The sequence below is a fragment of the Scatophagus argus genome, chromosome 23, assembly GCF_020382885.2.
Source record: "Scatophagus argus isolate fScaArg1 chromosome 23, fScaArg1.pri, whole genome shotgun sequence".
NCBI classification, from domain to species: Eukaryota; Metazoa; Chordata; class Actinopteri; family Scatophagidae; genus Scatophagus; species Scatophagus argus.
In genome coordinates this window covers 6,681,312-6,703,938 of record NC_058515.1, presented here as the reverse complement: position 1 = coordinate 6,703,938, position 22,627 = coordinate 6,681,312, and the positions used below count along the sequence as shown (strand labels likewise).

Here is a 22,627-nt window from a genome sequence, read left to right as displayed (position 1 = left end):
AGAAGGACCAATGGTGCCAAATGAATGCTGTACTGTGAGTGGAGAAATTATGAATCTGGTATTAGCTTTAAGTAGTGGTATCAGATCACTTTGTGATCATTTTCACTTTATTTACATCCTTGGTATGAAATCATACCTGTTGGTGGTGTTTAAATAATGAGTATTTATGTTTCTGAAGCTTCTCTCACACATGCTGGTACTTAAAAGGTAAATTACTGGCAGATCCTTTCAGGCACCATTAGTGATTTTTTACTATTTCCACATGCAGCTACAGTCAGAAACATTTTCGTATGGTACCTTTCCACACACGGAGCAAGGCACGATCCAGCAAATGGCGGTAATGCAACACTTATGGATGCCAACCACCATAAACAGCAACAGACATAGAGATCTTCTTATGTTGGCAAGACCCGAAGCCCACAATATGAAGATATCTCTTATTACTGTCAGGAACATGGCGAGCTGTTTTTGTCTGAGGCCAGTGTTTCCGCAATGGATTTAATATTCAGACCAGTTTTATTCCATGATCTACTTGAGTCAGAAACCAGATTTAGGATATTAAAAAGAAAAATTAAAAGCGTGATGAATGCCCACTTGGACAGAAGTAAAGACAGTAGAGTTATAAGTGGGCTGTGATTGGTTCGGCTGCTTGACGTGAAAGCGTCTTCCATCAGACAGGCATTAGCATTGTTAGTGCTTTCATGCACAGCTGTTCAGGCATTTTACCTGAAATGCTGTTTAGTCTTGAGGTGGGAAACTAGCGCTACATTTCTCTCATTGTCACATCCCTGCTCCCATTCACACACGACCCCATGCAGGAAATGTTCTTGAACATTTCAGAAATGGACGGTATGTGTGAAAGGGACTTAACAGTGAGGGTTAGAGAGACAGACAACTGAAAAAAGAATGAGAAAGAGATGAGAAACTGAGCATGTCTGCATGCCAAGTAATACATCATTTCCTGAAAAATACTTTACTCCCTTGAGGTCAGTTTATACTGCAAAACTTACACCTTGGGCTATGTTCCTTTAAAGAACTGTTTAAATGTGGAAATCACATCAAATTCCACTTTCACAGTTTACAAAACAAAAATCACCAAGTGCACGGGCATGACGACAAAATCTCATGCGTCTTCTTTTATGGTTAGCGTCAAGTCAAAGCTTGTCCAGGTGATGGAGAGGGAGAGGAAACATTTGGATGCATGACTGAGGAGTAACCGCACAGGAAGAGAGCTGCAATGGATCAGTGCACCCCCATCCCATCGTGCTCCCACATAAAAACCCCTCTACCCTGTTTTCTCAGGAGCTTTTGGGCTTACAGCTGTCCAAATATGCTACTGTAGTAAACTCCCTACCAGTGAGGTTTCATACAGGCAGCGGCTGTTTAGCAGGAGAAAAGCAGGAGAGGATGTGGGGAGGAGAGAAAAAGGGAGAAACATTTCCAAAATAATGCCCAGCCTTACCACTTTCCTGACCACTATACGGAAAACCTCTTCCCAGGGGTTTGACTTGCTTCCTTATACCTTGTTTGTAAGTATAAGAGGAAAAGAAAAACATGAAGAATGACAGGTACAGTGAGGATGTAAAATTTGTAAAATGTGTGTGTGGACTCAGTTCTGAGTGGAAGCACTGTCTTGGGAATAAGGGAAAGCAAGCACCAACTGCTCAACACCTGAAATATTTGATTTAGCAGCCTTTACAGCTCAAGAGCAGCATCTTGTGTCTGAATGAAAAAACTACAAGTCCCAGTGATTCAAGCCAATCCATGCATCTCAAAATCTGGTGTATTAAGTTAAATATTAGGATTGTGTTGTGTGTACGTTACTCATCATCAGCCTCCAGTGATCTCAGTGAGCAAGACACCAACCAGATCTGTTGCTGACATCGACCTCTCTACTGAGAGTTCAGAGGAAAGCAAGAGAGAAGACATTCTCCACAGGACAGACCAAAGAGACATTCATGAGACAGAAGTAGGGGCTCTCTATCAACTCTTAAGAAAAGAATACAATTCTCTGAGCGCCAAATATCCGTTTCAGTTCTGCGTTGTCTTGTACATGAGCCTTGGTCACACACATAGAGAGTCCACGGGAGGAGCAAAGGAAGGACAAACAGTGACGAGACTTGTCTGGAGTGCATGGGGTGGTCTGAGCCCTCTCAAATGTGGCAGAGGTTTACACAAACCCACGGCTTCTGGCATCACAGGCAAAATAAGAGGGTGGTAAAATAAATCCTCCCTCCCGCCCATATGCTGAGCTGACACATCTACGCATCACACATATGTACACATTTTAAATCAGCAGCAGATACTTTGTTTCGCTATCGTCATCAAATTCTTGCAAACAGAGACATAAGGAGATACACAAGCAAGATCTGCTAAGAAAAACAGCTAGAGGGGCCCCTGTTTGAGCGCTGGGGCATTTTAGTATGCCAGATAAGAGCCGCAGGCTGAGCTCATAGAGAAGAGCTTCACTCCGCGCCCTCTAATTGGTGTCTATTGCAGCCTTCCCGCCATGCAATTGAGAGCAAAACAGCGCCAGGCCTTAAAACCTCTTCTTCATCCCTCGAAACCCCCAACTTCCACCTCCCACGACCCATCACTCCATCATCTGTGGCAGGCCAGTGAAAGATGAAGTAGACGAGAAGATCCTCTGCTGTGTTTCATCCCCTATCATTATCCCACTGAGGTCATTCAGAAAAAACTGATTGTGAGAAATGCTGCTCATTTGCTTGTGGTTCAACCTGTAAAACCCAAGGCGCCACAAATCATAACCTAACAGTATGTGGCGCATTCTTTGAGGAAGTAAAACTGAGCTTAATATCACAGGGGTCAGTAACAAAGTGCTGTAAAAGATATTTCTCTATTTTTTTTCTAATTCTGTTCCAATTTTTTTTTTTTCATTTCTATCTGGAGATGAGCTCTTCTTTGTAATATTAATGATTTCTTCAGTGATCAAATGATTGATGGCTTTATACAGTTACCACGGATATTCACATTTGGCTCCTCAACAATGCGAAGATTAATACCATAAATCACAGACAGACTGACTTTACAGACACACTGCAGGACAACACGATGCAGACGTTTCATCGGGGGGGACAATGTAACCCAAAGAGTTGTCTTTAGTCAACTAACACCCTGGCTAACGGCCTGAGGCCTTCAGAAAATGTTTTCATCACGGGACCTTCATTATGCTCTACGGGCCCATAAATCTGGATGTTTTGATGCTCCGCTGAGTCACCTTTCATTGTGAATTGGGTCAGGGCTGGGGAAAAGGAATCCAGGAAGTTTGCACGCATGTTGTGGGAGGACACATATCCCCTAAAGCACCAGACGAAGGAATTATATTATATTTGAAGGAAGTATATTGAACAAGAAACAGAAGACATAATTGGCATGGTGAAACTTAGCTTTAAGCCAAAAGTTTTACGGGTTCATAAAACTGTTCAAGAAAAACACACATACACACACTCAGGTATTGAGTATCGTTTTTGTTTTGTTTTTTTTTAATACTAGGACTGTATCAAAGTTTAAGTGTATGTTCTAATTTTTTAGAACACAGGAGTAAAATAAGATCCAGAGAGTCAAACGTTAGTCTTAATAAATACTGGATCATTAAAAACAGTTTTTAGAACATTTAAATCGAACCTATTTAAAGTAGTTTCACATTTTTAGACAATTTGAATTCTTACTGAGCATACAGGAGACTTTCTGAATATATACTTTGTTCTGAAGTCACAAACAGTACAGCCAGCCATACAGATGATCAAACATGGCCTTGCATAGACTGTACATGTGACTTTTTCCCATTATACAACAGTCCATGTGGTCTTGCCAGTGAGTACTGAAACATAAGGTTTACAAATACTCTAGGGTTGACTGTGAGCATGACCCGTTCTCTGATTCACACATGAGTACAGACACCACAGAGGCTTACAGAAATGAGGCTTTTTCTATTCATCTGGCAACACGGCACTAATTTCAGTGATGCTTCCCAGATGCCTGCACCGGACACTAAATATGGAGAAGCTGATGTGTTAAAGAGTGGCAAAAAGCAGTCAGAGTCAATGTGTGATGCCATAGAGATTAGGATTTAAACATTGCTCTGTGTGTGTGTGTGTGTGTGTGTGTGTGTGTGTGTGTGTGTGTGTGTGTGTGTGAGAGAGAGAGAGAGAGAGAGAGAGAGAGAGAGAGTTTATGAGACAGGGTGGGAGTGAATGAGACACTCAAATGAATCTTTACCTCCAATTTAAAGAGATCTTTAAATTATCCTAATTTGAAGTCAAAGGCTTACCTCTGTGTTTTGTAACGATTTGGTGTAAGTATGCCTTCTTGTGTTGCAAGCACTGTTCACTTTTCAGCTTGGAAGAGTGTCAGGGCCATTATTCAATTTTGTGGTTTGTGAACAGATTACTTTCTCTCCCAGGGCTCCTTTAGAGCAAAAACTGTGTGTGTGTGTGTACAGGAGGGTGTACAGGAGGGTGTGTGAGCATGCATATGTGTGTGTGTGTGTGCATGTGTATGTTTGTGTGCCTGCTGTAGGTCTGCACACATACACTTTCATGGTCTTGATTTTCTCATGTTGACACTCAGAGTGCTGACACCAGTTTGCAGTGATGCACCAGAGACAGACCACCAGGTTCTCCTTCTTTCAACATGCTACAAGTCCAGAACAACCACAGATGCTGAGCATCGACCTATAAAAGCACCTTAGAATTGTTAAAGAATACACAACTAACAAAAAGTTCCACTCTTTTACGTAAAATTTTGCTGTCGTCCAAAACAACTTGCAGTGAGGTGAAGGACACGCTAGAGAAAGTGCTGCTTGTTGGACATGTTGAAATGCAGCCACTTTTTATGATTCTACTGCTTGACTGTTACAGCTCAGACTGAGCCTCTGCAATGTGGTTTGTATTTCAAAGAACCAAAATATAAATAACAAGGATGATGGGACCACAAAACCCACAATGCTGTTGTTATAATAATGATTTGTGTTGGGCACGCGTGCAAAAAGGCATCAAGACGTAGTGATATAAAACTATTTTCCGAGATGTTTAGACTTACTTTCATGTATAAATAATGTGATGTTTCACACTATCCTTACAGGATTGCTGAACTTAAATACCTTAAATGATTATTTTTCTTTTCTGATCAGTCTGTTAGCTATGTTCTCAAGGAATTGTTTGATCTGTAATGATAATATAATAATGATATTCCAAGAGCCCAATGTGATGCTTTGAAATTGGTTGTTTTGTCAACTGTAAAGATATTTCATTTCATTATTATACATGACAAAGAAAAGTAGCAAATCCAAGATGTTTGAAAAATAACATTAAATTGTTAATATATTTGCTTTATGAGTCAATCTATTCATTTGCAGTTGGGACAGCTCTAAAAAAAAAAAAATCTTTTTAAAACTATATTTTCATTTCTTTACATATGACAAATTGGACATGATATGTTACACATGACATTCATGAAAGACGCTTCCATTCTCAGTTCTGGACTAGTAAGGCATTTTGAGGTATGGTGGTTCATTTTCTATTAAAAAAGCACTTGACCTTTAAATAACAAGCCTAGTTCCAGTAAGCCTCACATACGTACTGGATCCAATAAGCCAATACCGAGAGCAAAACAAGACAAGACTTTCCAGGAAAACTGAGAGATGTGTTATGTTTGCTCTGCTACTGCAAGGTGCATGCCCAACCACTACCACACAGAGTCGTTAGAACCCACATTAAAGACAGAGATTCGTGTTGGGTTGCATCTTGCCCACTGTTTAACCTAAACCCTTCTCCACACGGGTGGCAGGGATCCTTCAGCAGCGGGCTATTATTGCCGTAACTCAGGATAACACTGTTGCTTACACTGGATGTTGGCTACATACTGCTGCCTGCCCGAGCCAAGTGCCCACTACAAACACCTCATACAGAAACTTACATTGGAGTGCTAGTGAATTTATTAAAGTTAGTCACTGCCACCCTGCAGCAACACGGTTTATTTCAAGTCAAGAACCACATGGTAAAAAAACAACTCATCCAAGACAAGTCTGTTGACTTTTTTCACAAACAGCTTTAAAGAAGAATCCTACACAGAACTTTTTTCTTAATTCCATTGGAGTTCTGAACACTAAGACCCTTTCCCACAATGTGTGGGGTCCAAACTGTCCGCTTCTATGAGATTTGCATTGGGTCCCTCTAGATCCCAATCCAGTCTTCCTTTAAAGGTATATTAAGTAGGAGGTTAAAACAATCATCACTTAACTAAATTTATCAACAAGAATGTAAGGAAAGTCTGCAGTCTAAAATTCTGATCCCAGAAACGCTGGTACGATGTGTAAAACGTAATGTAAGTCAACCTCATGTTTACAGACGTATTGTCGGAAATATTCAAAGCTTACATAAAGGCTGCACGGGTTTGGGTTCACTCTAGTTCACAGTCAGGTGATAGGACCTGCTTAATGTCAAATCTGCTCAGGTGGTGTTTATTCTTGACCACATGTTATTTTAAGACTGTGTAATCACTGAGTCACACATAAAAGGAACAAATTTTTGACTGCCCACAGCAAACTTTGAACTGCCCACTCCCATAAGATTTGCTTGGGCACTGCGAGACCCACAAGATCCCAATCCTAATGCAGTCCTCTAACCAAGAGCTGGGTGGGAGACTATCCAGAACAAGAACTTGTGAGGGCAAGATGTTATTGTTTGGCTGCAATAATGTAATTTATCTTATTAACTTCTTATTCAACAAGAATGAAACCACAGTCATGGCAAAGGTCCTGAATGATCTTGCCCATGTGCCCAAACACACATGCAGAATGGCAACAATCGTCTTTACTTGGAGGCGAAGAGTCCATGCAATGCCAAAATCCAGAACCAAGACATCCAAAAATGCCTGGATGAAACATTTTGGCATCAGCACATCCGTATCATACAAGTGTGTCTTTGTTTGTGCCTGTGCATGTCTGCATAAATGCATGCCGTACATGGAGTAGAATACAAACATCTGTGCGAGGGAGTGTGACTTGAAAAGTAAACAATTAGAAATCAGTCACTCGCCCAGGGAACGTGTACGTGCCCTCACACGCCAAGGAGGAGCAGATGCTGCATAAGGTGAGGAGAGAAGAGTGTGGAGATGATGGGAGGTTTGGGGGGGGGGGTACCCACTAATCCATTAATCAAAGACAGATTTAGATGCTGTGTATATACAAGATGACATAGTGTTTAATGCTAAAGGCAGAGAAATAAAATGCACATGGATTCCCTACTGCGCAGTGCAGTTCATGCACATGTCAGCATGCAAATACAAACAACTACGGGATAACATGGGAGTAAGAGTCTATGCAGATGGGAATGTGCGTGCAACAGTAGCCAGCTACAGACACACCACTCGCTGCAGTCACACACACCCACATTTGTTATGTGGGTGCTGTGGTGAGGTCCTGTCCCTGGTGGTATTACCTCAGCAGCTCTGCTCCAGTACCCACAGTGCACTGGTGTGAGACCACATCAAGTGGAGGGGAGATATTCGATGTGGCACAGTGAAGGCCAAGGCTTTACTGAACACATATGTTGATGGAACAAACACAGGGGTGAGAGAAGGATCTCCAGTCCAAAGCCACGTGGCTTTACACCACATTCACCAGCACTCAGCACTTTCTTCAAGAGTACTGGGACCGAGCCTCCAAACAGCACTTACATGTGCCAAACACTGCTGAGCCAGCCAATGCGCAAAAGTCAGGAAGGCAAATGTCTGATAATTTGTTGCTTGTCTGTTCAGTCCTTTCTTTTTCTTGTAGTAAAAAGCATAATTCACATCATTTATAAAAACATTGTCCTGACCTGTTGAAGCCACCAGCAATTATTAACTCGCTGTTTTGGATGCAAGATTCTCCAATCACGCAAAGGCATGAGCAGCGTCCGTGTTTCTAATAAAGAAATGAGTCCGCAGCATGCAAAATGGACAGGTCCAGAGAGGTAATTTTCTCTAAAATAAACATCTTGACAGGGAATAAATATGAGCAAAAACAATGACTCTACAGATGGGGACAAGGTACACTGTGCTTCTAATTAGAAGCGGGCAGAGACAAACATGAAAGCATGGCAATGGAGGCACTTCTGCTCTACTGATGTATGTTTCTGGTGTTCCTGCATGCAATGCATTGATGGGACATAAGTGAATGAAAGTGCACCCCATCCATATCTGCACAATATTTTTCACCTCTTAATGTATGTGAGTTCAAAGAGCACAATGGCGACACCATGTTTTAGTTTGATTTTGAAGAAAGGCATACGCTTGTTATATATGTTGTATGTACTTCTATGGGATCTAAGCATTTATAAGTTAAAAGAATAATTTTGCTTTCTTTCCGAGGCTTAAATGAGAACACTAATGCCACTGTACCTCTGTGCGGTAAAAATACAGCTACAGCCAGCAGCTGATTAGCTTAGCTTAGCATAATGACTGGAAAAAAGGGGAAACAACTCACTTGGCCCTGTTCAAAGGTAACACAATTTTCTAGCCAGAACATCTACAGCTGACATTATATATTCTTTCTTTTATATGTAATATCTAAAACCAAAACATGAAACCGCAGAGTTCCTTGCCGGACTGTTTCTCGGCCAGAAGTAACTTCCTGGGATTCTGTGATGATTTCCTGGCAACTGGTCCCAGAAAACAAGCTGGCATCAATCTTATTTCATTCCCAGCATGTTTCTAAAATGTTAAACTATTGTTATTAAACTCTGTGGTGACTCTTGAACAAATATGTTCACAATATGATTACCATTTGTTATTTCTCCCCAACACACCTTGTGAAACTACATAAATGCATTGAGTGCAGTTAATTCCTCGTGAAACATTTTCAGTATAAAACCAGGGGCAGGACTGCGTATGTGCATGCATTTGCATCCTCGTGCAGAGCTCATTATAGCACTGCTCCATAGGACTACTAGTGCTCAAAAACTCCACAGGATACTTTTAAGACTATAAAGGTTACATATACTGGCTAAGACTAAGCCAATCAAGACATTAAAAACTCAGAAATCCCCTAAAGCTTTAACTTGAAGTGGAGTTAACCCCAGGGGGCACAGCGTGGAGTGGAAAAAAACATGAGCCTAAACATCCTCACTGCCTGCCAAAACTAACATGCCCATCCTTTTAATGAAGACAAATGAAGTGTTTAATTGTGCAAGACTGTTGCCCTTTCCACCTGGCGCTGCACGGAAAACACAGCTGCCAAGGCAGTGTGCAGCTGAGCGATGGGCCTCTCGCTCTACGAGCTGCCTGGGCCACTGAGTGCTCCCCCTGCTCGCCACCCTGAGTGGCCCTTGGCCTCACTCGCCCAGCCTCAATTCGTCTGAACACCGATATGCTGCCAAGTGGCAGAACCATCTCAGCATTTATTCACCCTGAAGGTTTTTTAAAAAGGAAAAAAAATAAAAAATACCCCTGACTGTTACTGCCTGAGGTGCAATTGAGCATGTAAAAACATTAAGGCCCGAACTGCTTGGCATGTGATGAAGTGAGAGAGTCAGAGGGCAGCCAGTAAGAGACGTCTAACAAAACATCCAACATCCACAAGAAAGATGATAGGGAGAAAAGGTGAGGATATAAAACAACACTGTAAAAGGACATAGCCGCCATTCCAAGAAACGTGTGAAGACAGGCAATGTGGAAGTGTCCTTACACTGGGCCTCAAGTCCTTGCTGCAAAGCAGGGCTCTAATGACTGTCATTACCAAAAACCATCACAACCCATAATATCCCGGCCTTTACTGATGCGGCTGACAGAACTGATCAACAGCAGCAATCAATGTATCCTGGCCCTCAGTGTAAGGTGGTGTACAAAGCAAAGGAACAACTTATAAGTACTTTTTTTTACATTAAAGCTGCACTCAGGAGTATTCCTTTTTTATATACAACAATCAATCAAATGACTGTGCAATGTGCAAGTGTTTGCTGACAAATCCAGAGAGATTTGTCACCCAACTCTACCGTTTGCCTAAGCTTTAGTTTTTCTTTTGATAAAGTGAGCAATTAGCTTGAGAACACAGTGGAACATTTAGCTGCCAAGAGCAAGATATTCCCGAGATAAAACCCGAGCTAAGCGGAGACTGAGTGGTGCACTTGGATCTATCAGTTGTCAGAAACGTGGATCCAAATTCACGTTTTCTTCTTAATGTAAAAGATTTATGTTATTCATTCTTGTGCCCCCTAATGGTCAAAAAATTCAGGTTTCAGTCAATCAGGTTTTGACAAAACCTGACATTGCAATTGCTTTGTATAACTGTGTAGGCTTTATCATTTTGGCAAAAATGAAAGAGGGACACGTTTTCATATTTGTAAAAAAAAAAAAAAAAACTGAAAAGTTTTATGTGTATGGCATACAAGAGATACAATAGATACATGCAGTTACTGAGGCCAGTGTTTGCATGGGAAACTTCACTGTCACACAAGTGAAAACTGAACTGAAACATGTACACACAAATAAACACACACACACACATCCAGTAAATGAAGGATCACCTTTCAGAAACCCACTTTAAAGTTGTCTGTTGACAGGATGATCATTTTGTCATCCAGACTGAAGCCAGCAGAGGAGAAAAACCTTGTTGTGTGTCTCTCATTCTATGATCTGTTTTCCAAAAGCTGTTCCTTTCTCTTCTATCCCAACTCTCAATTTCACATTCAGACAATGACTGGAAGTTTAAAACACTTGTTCTATGTCCTCCTTTCATTTCTTCTTCCTCCTTCAATCACCCTGAGGTTGAGTGTCAACTGCCACCTGTGCCATCTCGAACAGAAACTGAAATGGGTTTCAACCCTCAGTTTTACCTTGAAAGTTGCAGTTTTACAGAGAAAATCACAGAGAGATCAGTTATCTCTCAATTTAACAAACCTTAAGACCAATCCAGCAAACCAGCAGATCAAACTTATTTTGCAGAGTTTGAGTTAGTTGCTTCTCTCAAAACTGCAGCAGATCAAACTAACATGTAGAAAAAATTCTTTAATGGCCAGACAATGAGTAAGCGAGATTAATGACCAGCTTTTCTGTTCTTCACAGTCTTACTCATTCAGTCATGTTAGAGAGAAAAAAAAAGACTTTCTCTGACTCAGAAGTCAACATTTCAGCCATCAGACTCCCCGCACATTTTGATTCAGAAACTTCTCAACCCAATAAACTTACTTAATATTTGTTTATGAATGCTGACATAATTGAAGTTCTACAGTATGTGCTTGCCATCACATATTAAATATAGGCTAATTTACAAAGGTATGTTAGGCCTTTGCTATTTAAGACGGCTCTATTCAATCGAAGCGGCCCCTGCTAAGGCTGCCAGGAAAAACACTTTCCTTCAGAGAGAACAATTCATCTGCAGCCCTCTTGAGGGATAGGGTAAAAGGTGGTGGGGAGGTCAGTCCTATTGCCCACCAACCGACCCTGGCACATACTCATGAAAGTTAAACAAGAGAAAGCGAATACACTTTGGAGTCCGAGATCCGCCTCCTGGGTTGCTTGCTAATTAAGCTGCATTTGTCTTGGCTTGGAATCAAGCTTAATATTGAACCAAGATCCAACATAGAACGGGACTACAGGCGTATAGAGACCGAAATCGACCGAGTGCTGAAAGGAATCACAAATATGGCTCCTGGAAGTCTGCAGGCTTCCCAGTTGAAGACATATTTGCAACATACATACAGCAAACCATGACCAATCTATTTATGAAATAAACATGAGATAAACCTTGTAGGTGGTTACATTCAATTTGACTACTGTTAATTACATCATCTTATAAATATGCATCCTAGATGCTGTCAGTCCCTTTCATCTTTACATGGCATCGTGGGCATCCAGGTATTGGGACCTTGCGTGCTCGGGCCTCTACGTCGATGCCCGTGAAAAAATGTGAGGGAAAGAGATATAAACATAAAGAGCCCAATAAAGATCACCACCTCAGTTGTTTTGAGAAATTGCCCCTTCTAGTGCACAACACGGGGCAGAAAGCAAATAAATTTTGAACTATTCATTTAGTTAACAGTAAAAAGGGAATAAAATGTTTTATTTCACTACCAACACAGCTGACTTGCACCTGTGTGCTAATGGGAAGAAAAAAAAAATCATTTGATTGTAACCCAGAAGGAGCAACTCAGGCTTGGATGGCATGAATACAGTATGTGGGGGTGGATATATAGATCCAGTTTGTGTGATGTTTGATTTGAAAATCACTCGCAGATGCAAATTTAAAAGCTTTCTTGAGGTCAGTGCATCATAAATTATACCGCTGGTGGGTTACAATATAAAATTCGAATGCTGTAAAGATAGCTGCTTGTGGTTTCTAACTACAGTGTTGTAAGCATGTACCACTGCGTTTACATTCTGGACTTTTAAAATGGGTTTCCCATGAGGTCTGCCTTTCTGATATAAAAGAGCATGTAAAAGGCAAAGACAGACCAAAATACTGTCAAATACACACATCACTTTAAGATACTGGGTAGGGTGAAGTTAACATGAATACTACTCTTTATAATAAGAGTTTCCCTCAAAGAAAACAGAGATCAGAATGATCTCTGGTCCCCCTTTTCATACCGAAAATGACCTCCACCTGCCACTGATCTGTAAGGCTATCCAGCACATGTAAATGTTCCAATAAGTCCTTGTGATCCTGCTTTAAAATGTGATGGCAAGTTCAAGCAGATCAACTGTTTCAAAAGAAATGTCCCTATATTTGATCAGTGTTCAAAGCGTGTACATGGCTGCTGAATATTCTTTTTGCTAAGGTCCCGGGGTCAGTTAGTCAAGCATGGACGCTTTTGAGACGCGCATAGGAAGGATTTTTTTTTTTTTTACCTTTCACCTCACACAGGAGGTCACATGTGAGGGTAAGCACACAAGAAAAAAAACCCCAGCACAGTCAGGTTAATTACTTCCTCACAGCAAAGAAAAGAAAAATTCACCTCCAGATAACATTCCTGTTAGTGATAACGTAATACTGTTAAAAAGCCTTTGATCAGTTTTTCCAAATTCCCCTCAAATTGCACCAGGACCGATCGCGTCACAAAGGAATGATGAGATAGATGAGCTGAACGTCGATTTCTGTGGCAACAGCAGCTCAACCCTCCCTCCCAACTAATTTGATAAAACACTTGGGTGAGAGATCGACTTATGAAAGCGGCTACGGTGATGACAGATTGGGAGTAATATGATGCAAAAGAGCCACCCCGCCCTCCAACATGTGCGTGTGAACGAGTGTTAATTGTGTGTGTTTGCATGCTCTGCCCTGTTTCACATCAAGCTAGGTCAGCACGCCCTCCACTCCCAGTGTCCCACGATCATCATTCACGTGTATTCATTACTAAGGTGCAATATGGCCGATTTTTCACTCTTCTGATGTGGTGTCTTATGTCATCACGCTGCAACAGATTTATTAGCTGATTTAGTTTTATCAGACATTTAATTTTATTTCTTATCTGAGTTGTAAAGAAAAAAGTTGTGAAGTTTGTATTGGAAATTAAAAGCGATGAGTGCAGTGTTTGCTCCCCTTCACTTACAGGGTCTTCTGGTTTTTGGCTGACATCATGGAGAGGCTCTTCTGGAAGGTGGTCTCGGCGAATCAGAGTGAATTCCCTTATGAACACTGCATCTCCATCGCTAGCCCATACAGCAACCTGAAAAACAAAGATCCCATCAGTGGTGTCTTGCTGAATAAAAACATATACGCAACAGCAATCTTGGAGAAAACAAGGAAGCAATGTTATGCTGCCAGAAAAGGCTATGATGGCAGGTTTTTACACTCGGCTGGATGACAGTTTGAACAACACACTTCACTTTGAGGATGCAACGAAAAGCAAGGAGCCATGTTTGAAATCACATTGTAAAATAAGCCTGAATATGTGATTGAATCATTAAATTTTTGTACTCCAGATAACTCCAAAGAATCACAAATGAAAACAGGGTTTGTTGCTGAGCAGGATTCAGCTCTCGAACCGCTGACTGCAACTGTGTTTGACACACATTTCAGTCTGGGCAATACAATGCAGTGCGACTGAATCTAAAAAAAAAGGAATCGGATTCATTAAGCACAAGCCCAGTGATGCAACAAGCTCTTTGCTGTTCGTGTGGCGTTTCCACCACACCATGCTATTTCACTTCTGTTTGCAATCATTTACTGAGCACAGAGAGTTCTTCTTTTTTTGGTTTGTGCTCTCAAGCGCACATCCCTCTTGATGAGGTCTATCTCTGGAGGAATTCACAGAAGACGAGATCTGATATCAGAAGACGCAGTAAACCATCTCCTCAGGGAGTTGGATGGTGCGGGGGGGGGCATCTTGGATAGGGCCCATTAGCAGCACAGCAGGGCCCACATTCTCAAGGACGCACAATTTGCAGATCGGGGGCCCTCAGCTGCTCCCTGTGGGTCATAAACACCCTGTAATGATGCGGGTCAACTGCCAGGCTCTCAGGCCTGTGCCAAGGCAGAGGCAAAGCAGAACAGGGGATGTGGGTTTTGGGCACTGAGGTTCTTCATATTGTAGGGGGCTGCAGATTTTTAGTTGTGGAGTGGGGGGTGCTGCTTAGCAACTGCAGCAAAACTTACACCAGCTTGGTGTGGGAAAGAGCCGCAAAGTGGACTCTTAAATAAGACAAACCAAATCTGGTCTAAAGCCCTACACTCAGCACTCCTTAGTTGCAGTCACTTAGACTGTGAAGGCCTCTGTAACAACACGTCACAGAAAGCTCAGATGACCAAGATCATAATGTACAAACACATTATTGATAGGTATGGATCTGCACATGTGGCAGCTGTTGGGTCACAGTGTAAAATATTGTTTAAACGTTTCCTTAAAAACTGATAAAAAAAGTTGTATGGTGGTTGTCAACTGGGATCTGCAAATCAGGAAAGAGATGAAGGAGAGTGAACACGTCCTGTAATTGTGAGAAGCTGGTAAAATACGTTGTTGGAAATTCAATACAGCACAGGTTTTGAAGATTGACTCAACAGTTTAAAGTCCTCTAAACTATATACCCCAGGAGACACTGAAGCATTGAGCATGGGAAACGAAATTACTGAGATGAAAAGTATTAGATGCCTGACTACAACATGAGATCTCTGCTGACATGAGTCACATTGCACGCAAGTGTGTCCTCTCTGCCACATGCTGAAAATTAAAATGTTGCACAACTACAAGTCAGAGGTAAAGCAAACATAAGTCAAGCATATGAATATCAAGAAAAAGCTTTGCTGGTTTTTGTGTGTGTGTGTGTGTGTGTGTGTGCATGTGTCAGCTAAGATGTACTGAAAACCACGTTAGTGACCAGATGTCCTTGCTCAAGGCTAAATGGAGGCCCGGCTGAAATGAACATACCGATTGTGTCTTTCTCAGGAGATTTTTTCCCCCCCCCTGTCCGCAGAAATAATTTTCTCACACACTTTTAGTGTCTTAACAGCAGACAAATTTGACAAGCACTTCTTTGTTGTCATGTTGAAGTTTGTATCCATTCTCCTAAAAAAGACATGTGATAAGCTAGAACCAGACTGACCCATGGGCTAATGGGGCATGACAGCTAAATGCTCCCTCACTGGAGTCTTAAAAGGGGGCTCTATCAAACTCGTTTCCCTAAGCAAACAAGTGTGCTGGTCAGTGCCAATGTGAAGCACACCCCCACTGGACTAAACCATTTGGATCTTACAAAGGGTTGCATATTTCCAAAGGAGTTCAAAGTCCTTGGTCATGCTGTCATGTAAAGAGAGGGGAGGTGATGAGAAATTAGAGGAGGTGCGTTACCTTAGAATGTAACTGTTGTGATACAATCAGAAAACAATGTTTTATTTCTTCGACTCACTTTGTTCACACTTGCTGCTCCCTCTCTTCATTCACTGTTCAGATTGCTCTCAAGCCAAGCAGGAGGGGCCAACCGAATCCCACTCAGCCTGTGAAAGGGAAAAATAATTCTCGTATCCACTCTGTGATTTGGATTCAATCTCCAAAATGTAATGGATTCTTCTTTGGCCTATACTAGACCCTTTCACCAAGTTGCACGAAAATCATGCAAAGTGATGCAGCATGAACATCTTATGACATGACTTCAAGTTTTAATGAGTATTTTGGTCAAGTCAGCTCTGCTGATGGACCTTCCAGTGCTTTATATTTGTCTTCCTCCTCTTCCTCCTTTTATGTCTTCCTCAAAATGACAAATCCAAACTCATTGCTGAGCAGCAGCTATAATTCTAGATTTATTTTACAAAGTCTTCAGAAAGACACTGCAGTTCAAGGCCGGATTACAAAGCTTCTGAAAGGGATATGATCGCATCAGAGCCGCACAATGGTATCGTTAGCCTTTTCTGCTTAGTTTCCAGATTGTGCTCCAATTTTTCAGTGGTTGAAAAAAAAAAATAAATACTTTTCTTGGTCTTGGAAAGCTGCAACATCTATGAACTGACACACTATTGATTGTACTGTACTTTTACTGTGGGACTGGCAATTTCCTGCTCCCTTTTTCCTCTGCTGTGTGCGATTTTCTGCTCTCACTCGCTCACCCACTCATTGTATTACCCTTTTACAGGGACCAGGGTTTGAGTCTTAGGTTCTGCAAGTAACATAATTTTCGTAAGTGACATGGCTGAACATATGTAGCAAACATACTGATCCGATCTTGCTCCAAACCTTACCAAGTAGTTTTGGTGCCTAAACCTAACCAAGACGTGACTGACTTCACATTGTTAATAGTATAAAAATCATAATACAAGATTCAAAACTGATGCTAGAGGGGTAAATAGAGTATTGTAGTTTGAGGGTTTTTTGGCCACAGAGCGAGCAGCCATATTTCACAATCTGGTAATGAGAACATGTTGTCCAACCACTGTGTTCCTACTGTAGCCCAGAATGGGAAAACCAATGGGGGCATCCTGTACTTTTTGCTAAATCCAACACAATGGGCTAGAAGGGACATAAATGCATTGATCACAGTGAGCAAATATTGTAGGGAAACACAGTTTGCAGATACATTTAAATGTTTCCCCATTGTTAATTAAAAGAGACTTTATCGGGATGGTGATATTTTTTCTACAAAATTACTTGAAATGAACATGATTTTTGGGAGACACGGTTGTTATCTGAAGTCCTGTGAACTCTATGTTGATTGCAGAAGCACACTTTGATGATCCCGACATGGAGCCTCCTTCCTCAATGGGATCTAATTAGTGTGCTAGATTTGGTACTAGCATGCACTAACTCATGCAATGTTTGAGTTTACTTGAAATGAACTTGACAGAGGTTAAGAAAACACCCAGTCCCAGTTTGTAGAGTCGCCCATGATTGAAATAACCAACTCCAATGGGCATCCCAATCTCCAGAACTTCACATGTTAATGTCTATGTGTGCGTCCGTGTGACAAAGGGCAGGGCGAAAGTAAAACAGGGAATCGGGCCAGTGATTCATTAACCTCCAAGGCGAGTTAGATTTCAAAGAGCACGTCTCGACCGGGCGAGGGTAGAGGAAGTGAACTCAGGGGCAAGTCGGGTCTTCAAAAGCACATAATCAACAGTAATAACACCAACCTGATATTATAATTGAGCTTTCCCACAATGTGGTGCCAGCTTCCACTGTTTGGGTGGAAACTGTGAAAAGTGAGTGACTTTTACCACGCTACACTAGGCCAAAACCTGGACTTATGTTTCGCGCACTGCTGCCTTTGATTAATAAGATTCCATCCAATGTTTAGATAAGGACACCCCTTTTTCGAGACTGGCTCCTGTCTGAATGAAACCTAAGAGGAAAAGATATTTTTGCTAATCCATTTTCAAAGGGATTTATGTGAGCTTTCACTTAACACATTTTGGAGGAGGAAACATTGTGGCCTTCTTTTGCTCTCCTTTTCTGCTCATCTTTCATAAGTTCGGAAAAAGGGTGCCCTTTTTCTCATTCAAGGGCTTTCACCGTATCTGTCCCTGGCCCCCACAAGGTGATCTGTTTTTCTGCTCACCATGAAGGAACCGTGGGATTATGATGCACTTAGTATAATATTTGCTCATTACAAACCAAAGCACACTGTTACTTAAGCATTTTGGGACTGATAAAGGTAAAAGTCATAAAGGCTATGACAGAGTCTTGGCTTGCCTCGGGCAACAAGACACCATTTGGTGTAAAAGAGAAAGAAAACATTGATGGTTATAATTTTCATTTCAGGCATTCACACAGAATACCTGCAATGCAACAGCTCATGACTAACTTCTCTGGGAAACTAAATATAACTGAAACACCACTTTCATCACATTCTCTGATTCCTGATAGATTGTTTAGTTATCTTAATGTTCTTCCTCAGACTGCCTCTGGACATGTAACTTTTCCTCAGTGTCTCTGCCAGAGTTCTCTCAACTTGATTTACATGTATCTGTTTTCCAAGTGTAGTCTGTCCTGTGAGTCTGAGTGGCAAGAAGCTCAACTTGTCTCCATTGCTGCCCTCTTCAACTCCCACTACTTTTCATCTTGAACAGCACACCAGGAATGAAGCCTGAGGGGGGCTGGAAAAATCTATCTTTGATAAATGAAAAATTTTTCTTGCGCTGTCATCACATCCCCTCGCATTCACGCTCTGTTACTTCCATGTTTTAATGTTTCATAACGATGCATGGCACCTTCCTAATGATGCATGAGCGCTTCTTTGACACAGCCTTTCAAAGCACTCACAAAATGGCACGTTAGAAGTTTAAGTTTTTTTAAAAAAATGCATTTTCGGTTGAAACAGGATACTGGTGCAGAACATAATCCAGGTACAAATCACTAAAAGTTATGCGTAAACCAAGTGCTGTCGAAAATCTTTTATTGGATTAACTGACTGACTGGGATTTTTTAATCTGTGGTTCTATAGTACATCTGATCATGAAGCCTCCATGCTCAAATTGTCAGCTAATCTTTGCAACACTTTGCTCTGATCAACAAACAAGACTAAGAGTCTACAGTTAAGGTAGCAGCAGCAGCAGTCTGTGAAGTACAGCAGACACTGCTCACAAGCTGATGTTTAGCAATCCATGTTCACCATTTTAGTTTAACATATTAGTACGCTAATATACTATAATGACACGAAATATCCAGACACATGTGATTATGGGGTGGCTTTCAGGGGTTGGGCTCTGCCCCTGACTTCCAGTGAAGGGAAATCTTAATGCTTCAGCATACCAAGGCATTTTGGACAATGCTATGCTTTCAACTTTGTGGCAGCAGTTTGGGGAAGACCCTTTCCTTTTCCCATTCCAGCATGACTGTGCCCCAGTGCACAAAACAAAGTCCATAAAAACTTCAGTCCTCAGTCCTGTCCAACACCTTTGGGATGACCTGGAACAGATATACAAGTTCCTGTTGGAGTAATCGTCAGGTGGCCTAGTACTTTTGTCTACATGGTATATGTTGTCTGGACCAAGTGATGATCTGACCATTTGTGAGACTGACATCACCATCTGTACATCCTCTGCACGTTCATTTAGGCTGGAGTCTATGTTAGTTCAATATGGGGAAGAAACATTGTACTTCCTGGTGGGGTAATCTATTAGCAGGGCTAATATAGGTGTATAAACATTCATACTCACTGTTACATCTATGGGACACCTCAGAGTCCAGTACACTTAGCCTGTATTTGTGAGAGGAAACTGGAGAAAATACAGATAAATACAGAGAACCTAATGTCAGACCTTTCATGCTGTCTGACATAGCCAAAGGGTTTATTCAAGCCAAATACCAAACTTTCTACTTTATACCTGATTTTCAAACGGTAGCATTAGTGAGATGAAGAACTTGTGTGCTTCTCTGACAGCCCAATACAATTGGCTAGTTGAATTTTAATAATGTGCATTTTGGTTCTTCAAACTGTAGCATGCAAAACACTGCTACCCTGGATCCTACATATGATTTTAAAAAGTTTACTCATTTAGCTATAACTGCCTTATATGGAGTATACAAGTAGGGAGGACAATACAGTTGCATGATCATAAATGTTGGTTCATGTGGGGTTACCACTGACGACAGAAGATCATACAGACGTAAGAACAATAATGTGATTAAGAACAATTCTGCTTGGCCCTGGCACTTGCAGATGCCTTGTAAACAGAGAGGATAAGAGTGCTGATAGCGTCAGTATCCTCAATAAAGTCAACACTTTGACCGTTTCTTCATTGCTCTCCAGACACTGCCTAACAGGCTGTGCAGCACTGTTTAAACAACCGGCACAAGCAAGAAAACATTCGGATGTGACGGGTTTACTTCTACTTGTCAAAAGTCATGGCAGTGGAATCGACTATTTCACTTGAACACTACAGCCTCTCATCTGTCCAGTGTCAGTACAGACATGGTAAAGACGCCCAGAAATATCAAAGCGTGAGGAAGAGGAACTCCAAAGACTGGTACCCCCCAGAAATGGCCTTTGTGAGAAGCAGGCTGTGCATAAGGAGGACGATAACGGACAAAAAAGCTCAAAGGACTTATTACAGAAATGTTCTTGACACCTGCCAGGAATTTGGGGGCTGCTTACACTTGGACAATACGTTTGCCTTAACGGTCTTCGATTTAGCAAACGAGAAGAAAGAGGTGAGAGCTCCAGTTTTTGTTTCTTGGTTGCCTTTATTGAAACAAAAAAAATGGTTCACAATTCAACCATCCATCTATTTTCTATACCGTTTATCCGGTTCACAATTCAGATAATTTCAAATTTTTAAGTGTACTGTTTTATATTCAAACGCAGTAAGAATTAGGATGAAAATGTTAATTTAAGTGCCATTATACAAAACTGATCTTGTAATTTAACTTTTTAAAGTAGCGCTGGTGCTTTGTTTAGTTAGATACAACATGTCACAAAAAGTATGTGTGTATATATACTTAGGTTTGACAAGTTAACTTTAAAACATTGTGCATTACAAAAAGACAAAAAAGGCTTTCAGTAAATTCTTAGTTCCCAGACAGTTAGGAAAAATTAAAGTAGGTATTGATGACGTAGGGTGTGGTGCAAGGGTCCATTACGATTCTGCCAAAGCAGAAAAAAAAAAAAAAAAATCACATGACCACCATTATCAGTTTTGGCTTAGTGTAAGGCAATTCAAGCCTCAGACGTAAGCAAGGATGCCTGAATGACGCACGTTGTAAAGCTTACAAGGGCACCATAACTCCAGTCTGCATACTGTAACACTAATCAGCACAAGCACACTCATACTAAACCAAGTCATTCTCAACCCTCCTCTGAGCCCCTTCAAGTGGGTCAGAGAGACAGTGGTCCTGCCAACAGGTAAGAGCTAACGTTCCCTTGGATGGGTCAGTTTTGTGATATAGGATACAATCTGCATGAATAAAAGGTCCAAACTGTGTGGTGAAGAAATATGACCCTCAGTACATTAAATTCAAATTCATATGAGCAGGCAGGTGTGCTGAATGTGGTGAAAACCTGTCAAATAAATTGTTAAAACCACTGAAGTTCCACAGATGCTACAACACAAAACACCCAGGATGTGTAGGGAAGTCAAAACGATATTTTCTAAGGAAAAAGTAAAGGCTCCAGGCACAACAGAAAATCATAACATTAACAGCAAAGCCACTTTACTATATTTTTGCCACATGCTGAAAGTTACAAAAAGCTGATTCCTGCACTAAACTGTTGGATGTATTAGTTCTAATGGGTTTTCCTCTTTTTTCTTCTTTTAGGTGTTCTGTCCATCAGCTAAAGGGGAGCAGTCAGCAAGGCATCAGCACCTCCCAGACTTGGCTGTTTCTGTCTGTCACAAATACTGTCACATGACTGTTGGCCTTTCCACATCAAAGACAACGTAACTGTGACGTATATGCACTGTGAAGTGGACTATTTGTAAATCTGTATTTTATTTTTTTTTACTCCATATTTAATAAATATACTTTATACTTGTAAGGTGTATGCCTTCAGTGTGATTATTAATAGACTCTTAATTGATAAAGAATTAATTTGCTAGTGGTTTTTATGCTAAGCTAACCACTGCCATGGGAGTGTTGTCCATTGTCTCATCTATCTCTTGCCAAGAAAGCAAATCCAAGTTTATTTCCCCAGGCCTCTTGTGTTCAGTTAAAAAGAGGGAATATAATAGATGGCTTGAGAATCGACCCTCCTCTTACACCACTGATTTTTTTTGGGGGGGGGGGGGGGGTTGAGTCCACTGACTGTGTCCCATAGTTTCTCTGTTTAAAGAGGTCATCATCGATCATTTTACACTTCAGTTGTCACCGGACATTTTTCTTCAACTGTCTGCTAACTTTTGTGAGAATCCTTTTCTGACCGCAGAATATCAGCCTGCAATACAAACAGAGACCAAATACTGTAATGCTCACACCGGCTGTGCCCTCACCAATAAATCATGATTCTTCACTCCTGAGCTGACCACAAGCGGACTGAAACTTGAGCACTTGACCTATCCAAGCATGCAACATTAGCAAGTAGCAAATTTCCTGCTAAGTAGACAGGTTAGTCCACCTGCTGACCATGTGTGGGGCCACAAGGGCTCATCATAGAGTTTCTACTTTTTGAGGGGGGGGGGAATTATGCAGTGGGGCACCCCAATGCCGACTTTTCCTGACTTACAATATAAACATATGGAGCTATGAAATCCACTGCTGAAGCCTTT

The 22,627-nt window shown here is 41.3% G+C and overlaps 1 protein-coding gene across 4 annotated transcripts in view; it reads right to left on the bottom strand.

Moving 5' to 3' along the window:
• The window catches only part of LOC124054500 (ADAMTS-like protein 1), an 88,844-nt gene that overhangs the window by 42,594 nt on the left and 23,623 nt on the right, over window positions 1-22,627 (bottom strand). For all 4 annotated transcript variants that reach the window (XM_046380588.1, XM_046380589.1, XM_046380586.1 and 1 more), the window contains exon 2: window positions 13,551-13,667. In XM_046380588.1, the coding sequence (XP_046236544.1) occupies window positions 13,551-13,667 (117 nt within the window). The remainder of the gene's footprint in view (window positions 1-13,550; window positions 13,668-22,627) is intronic.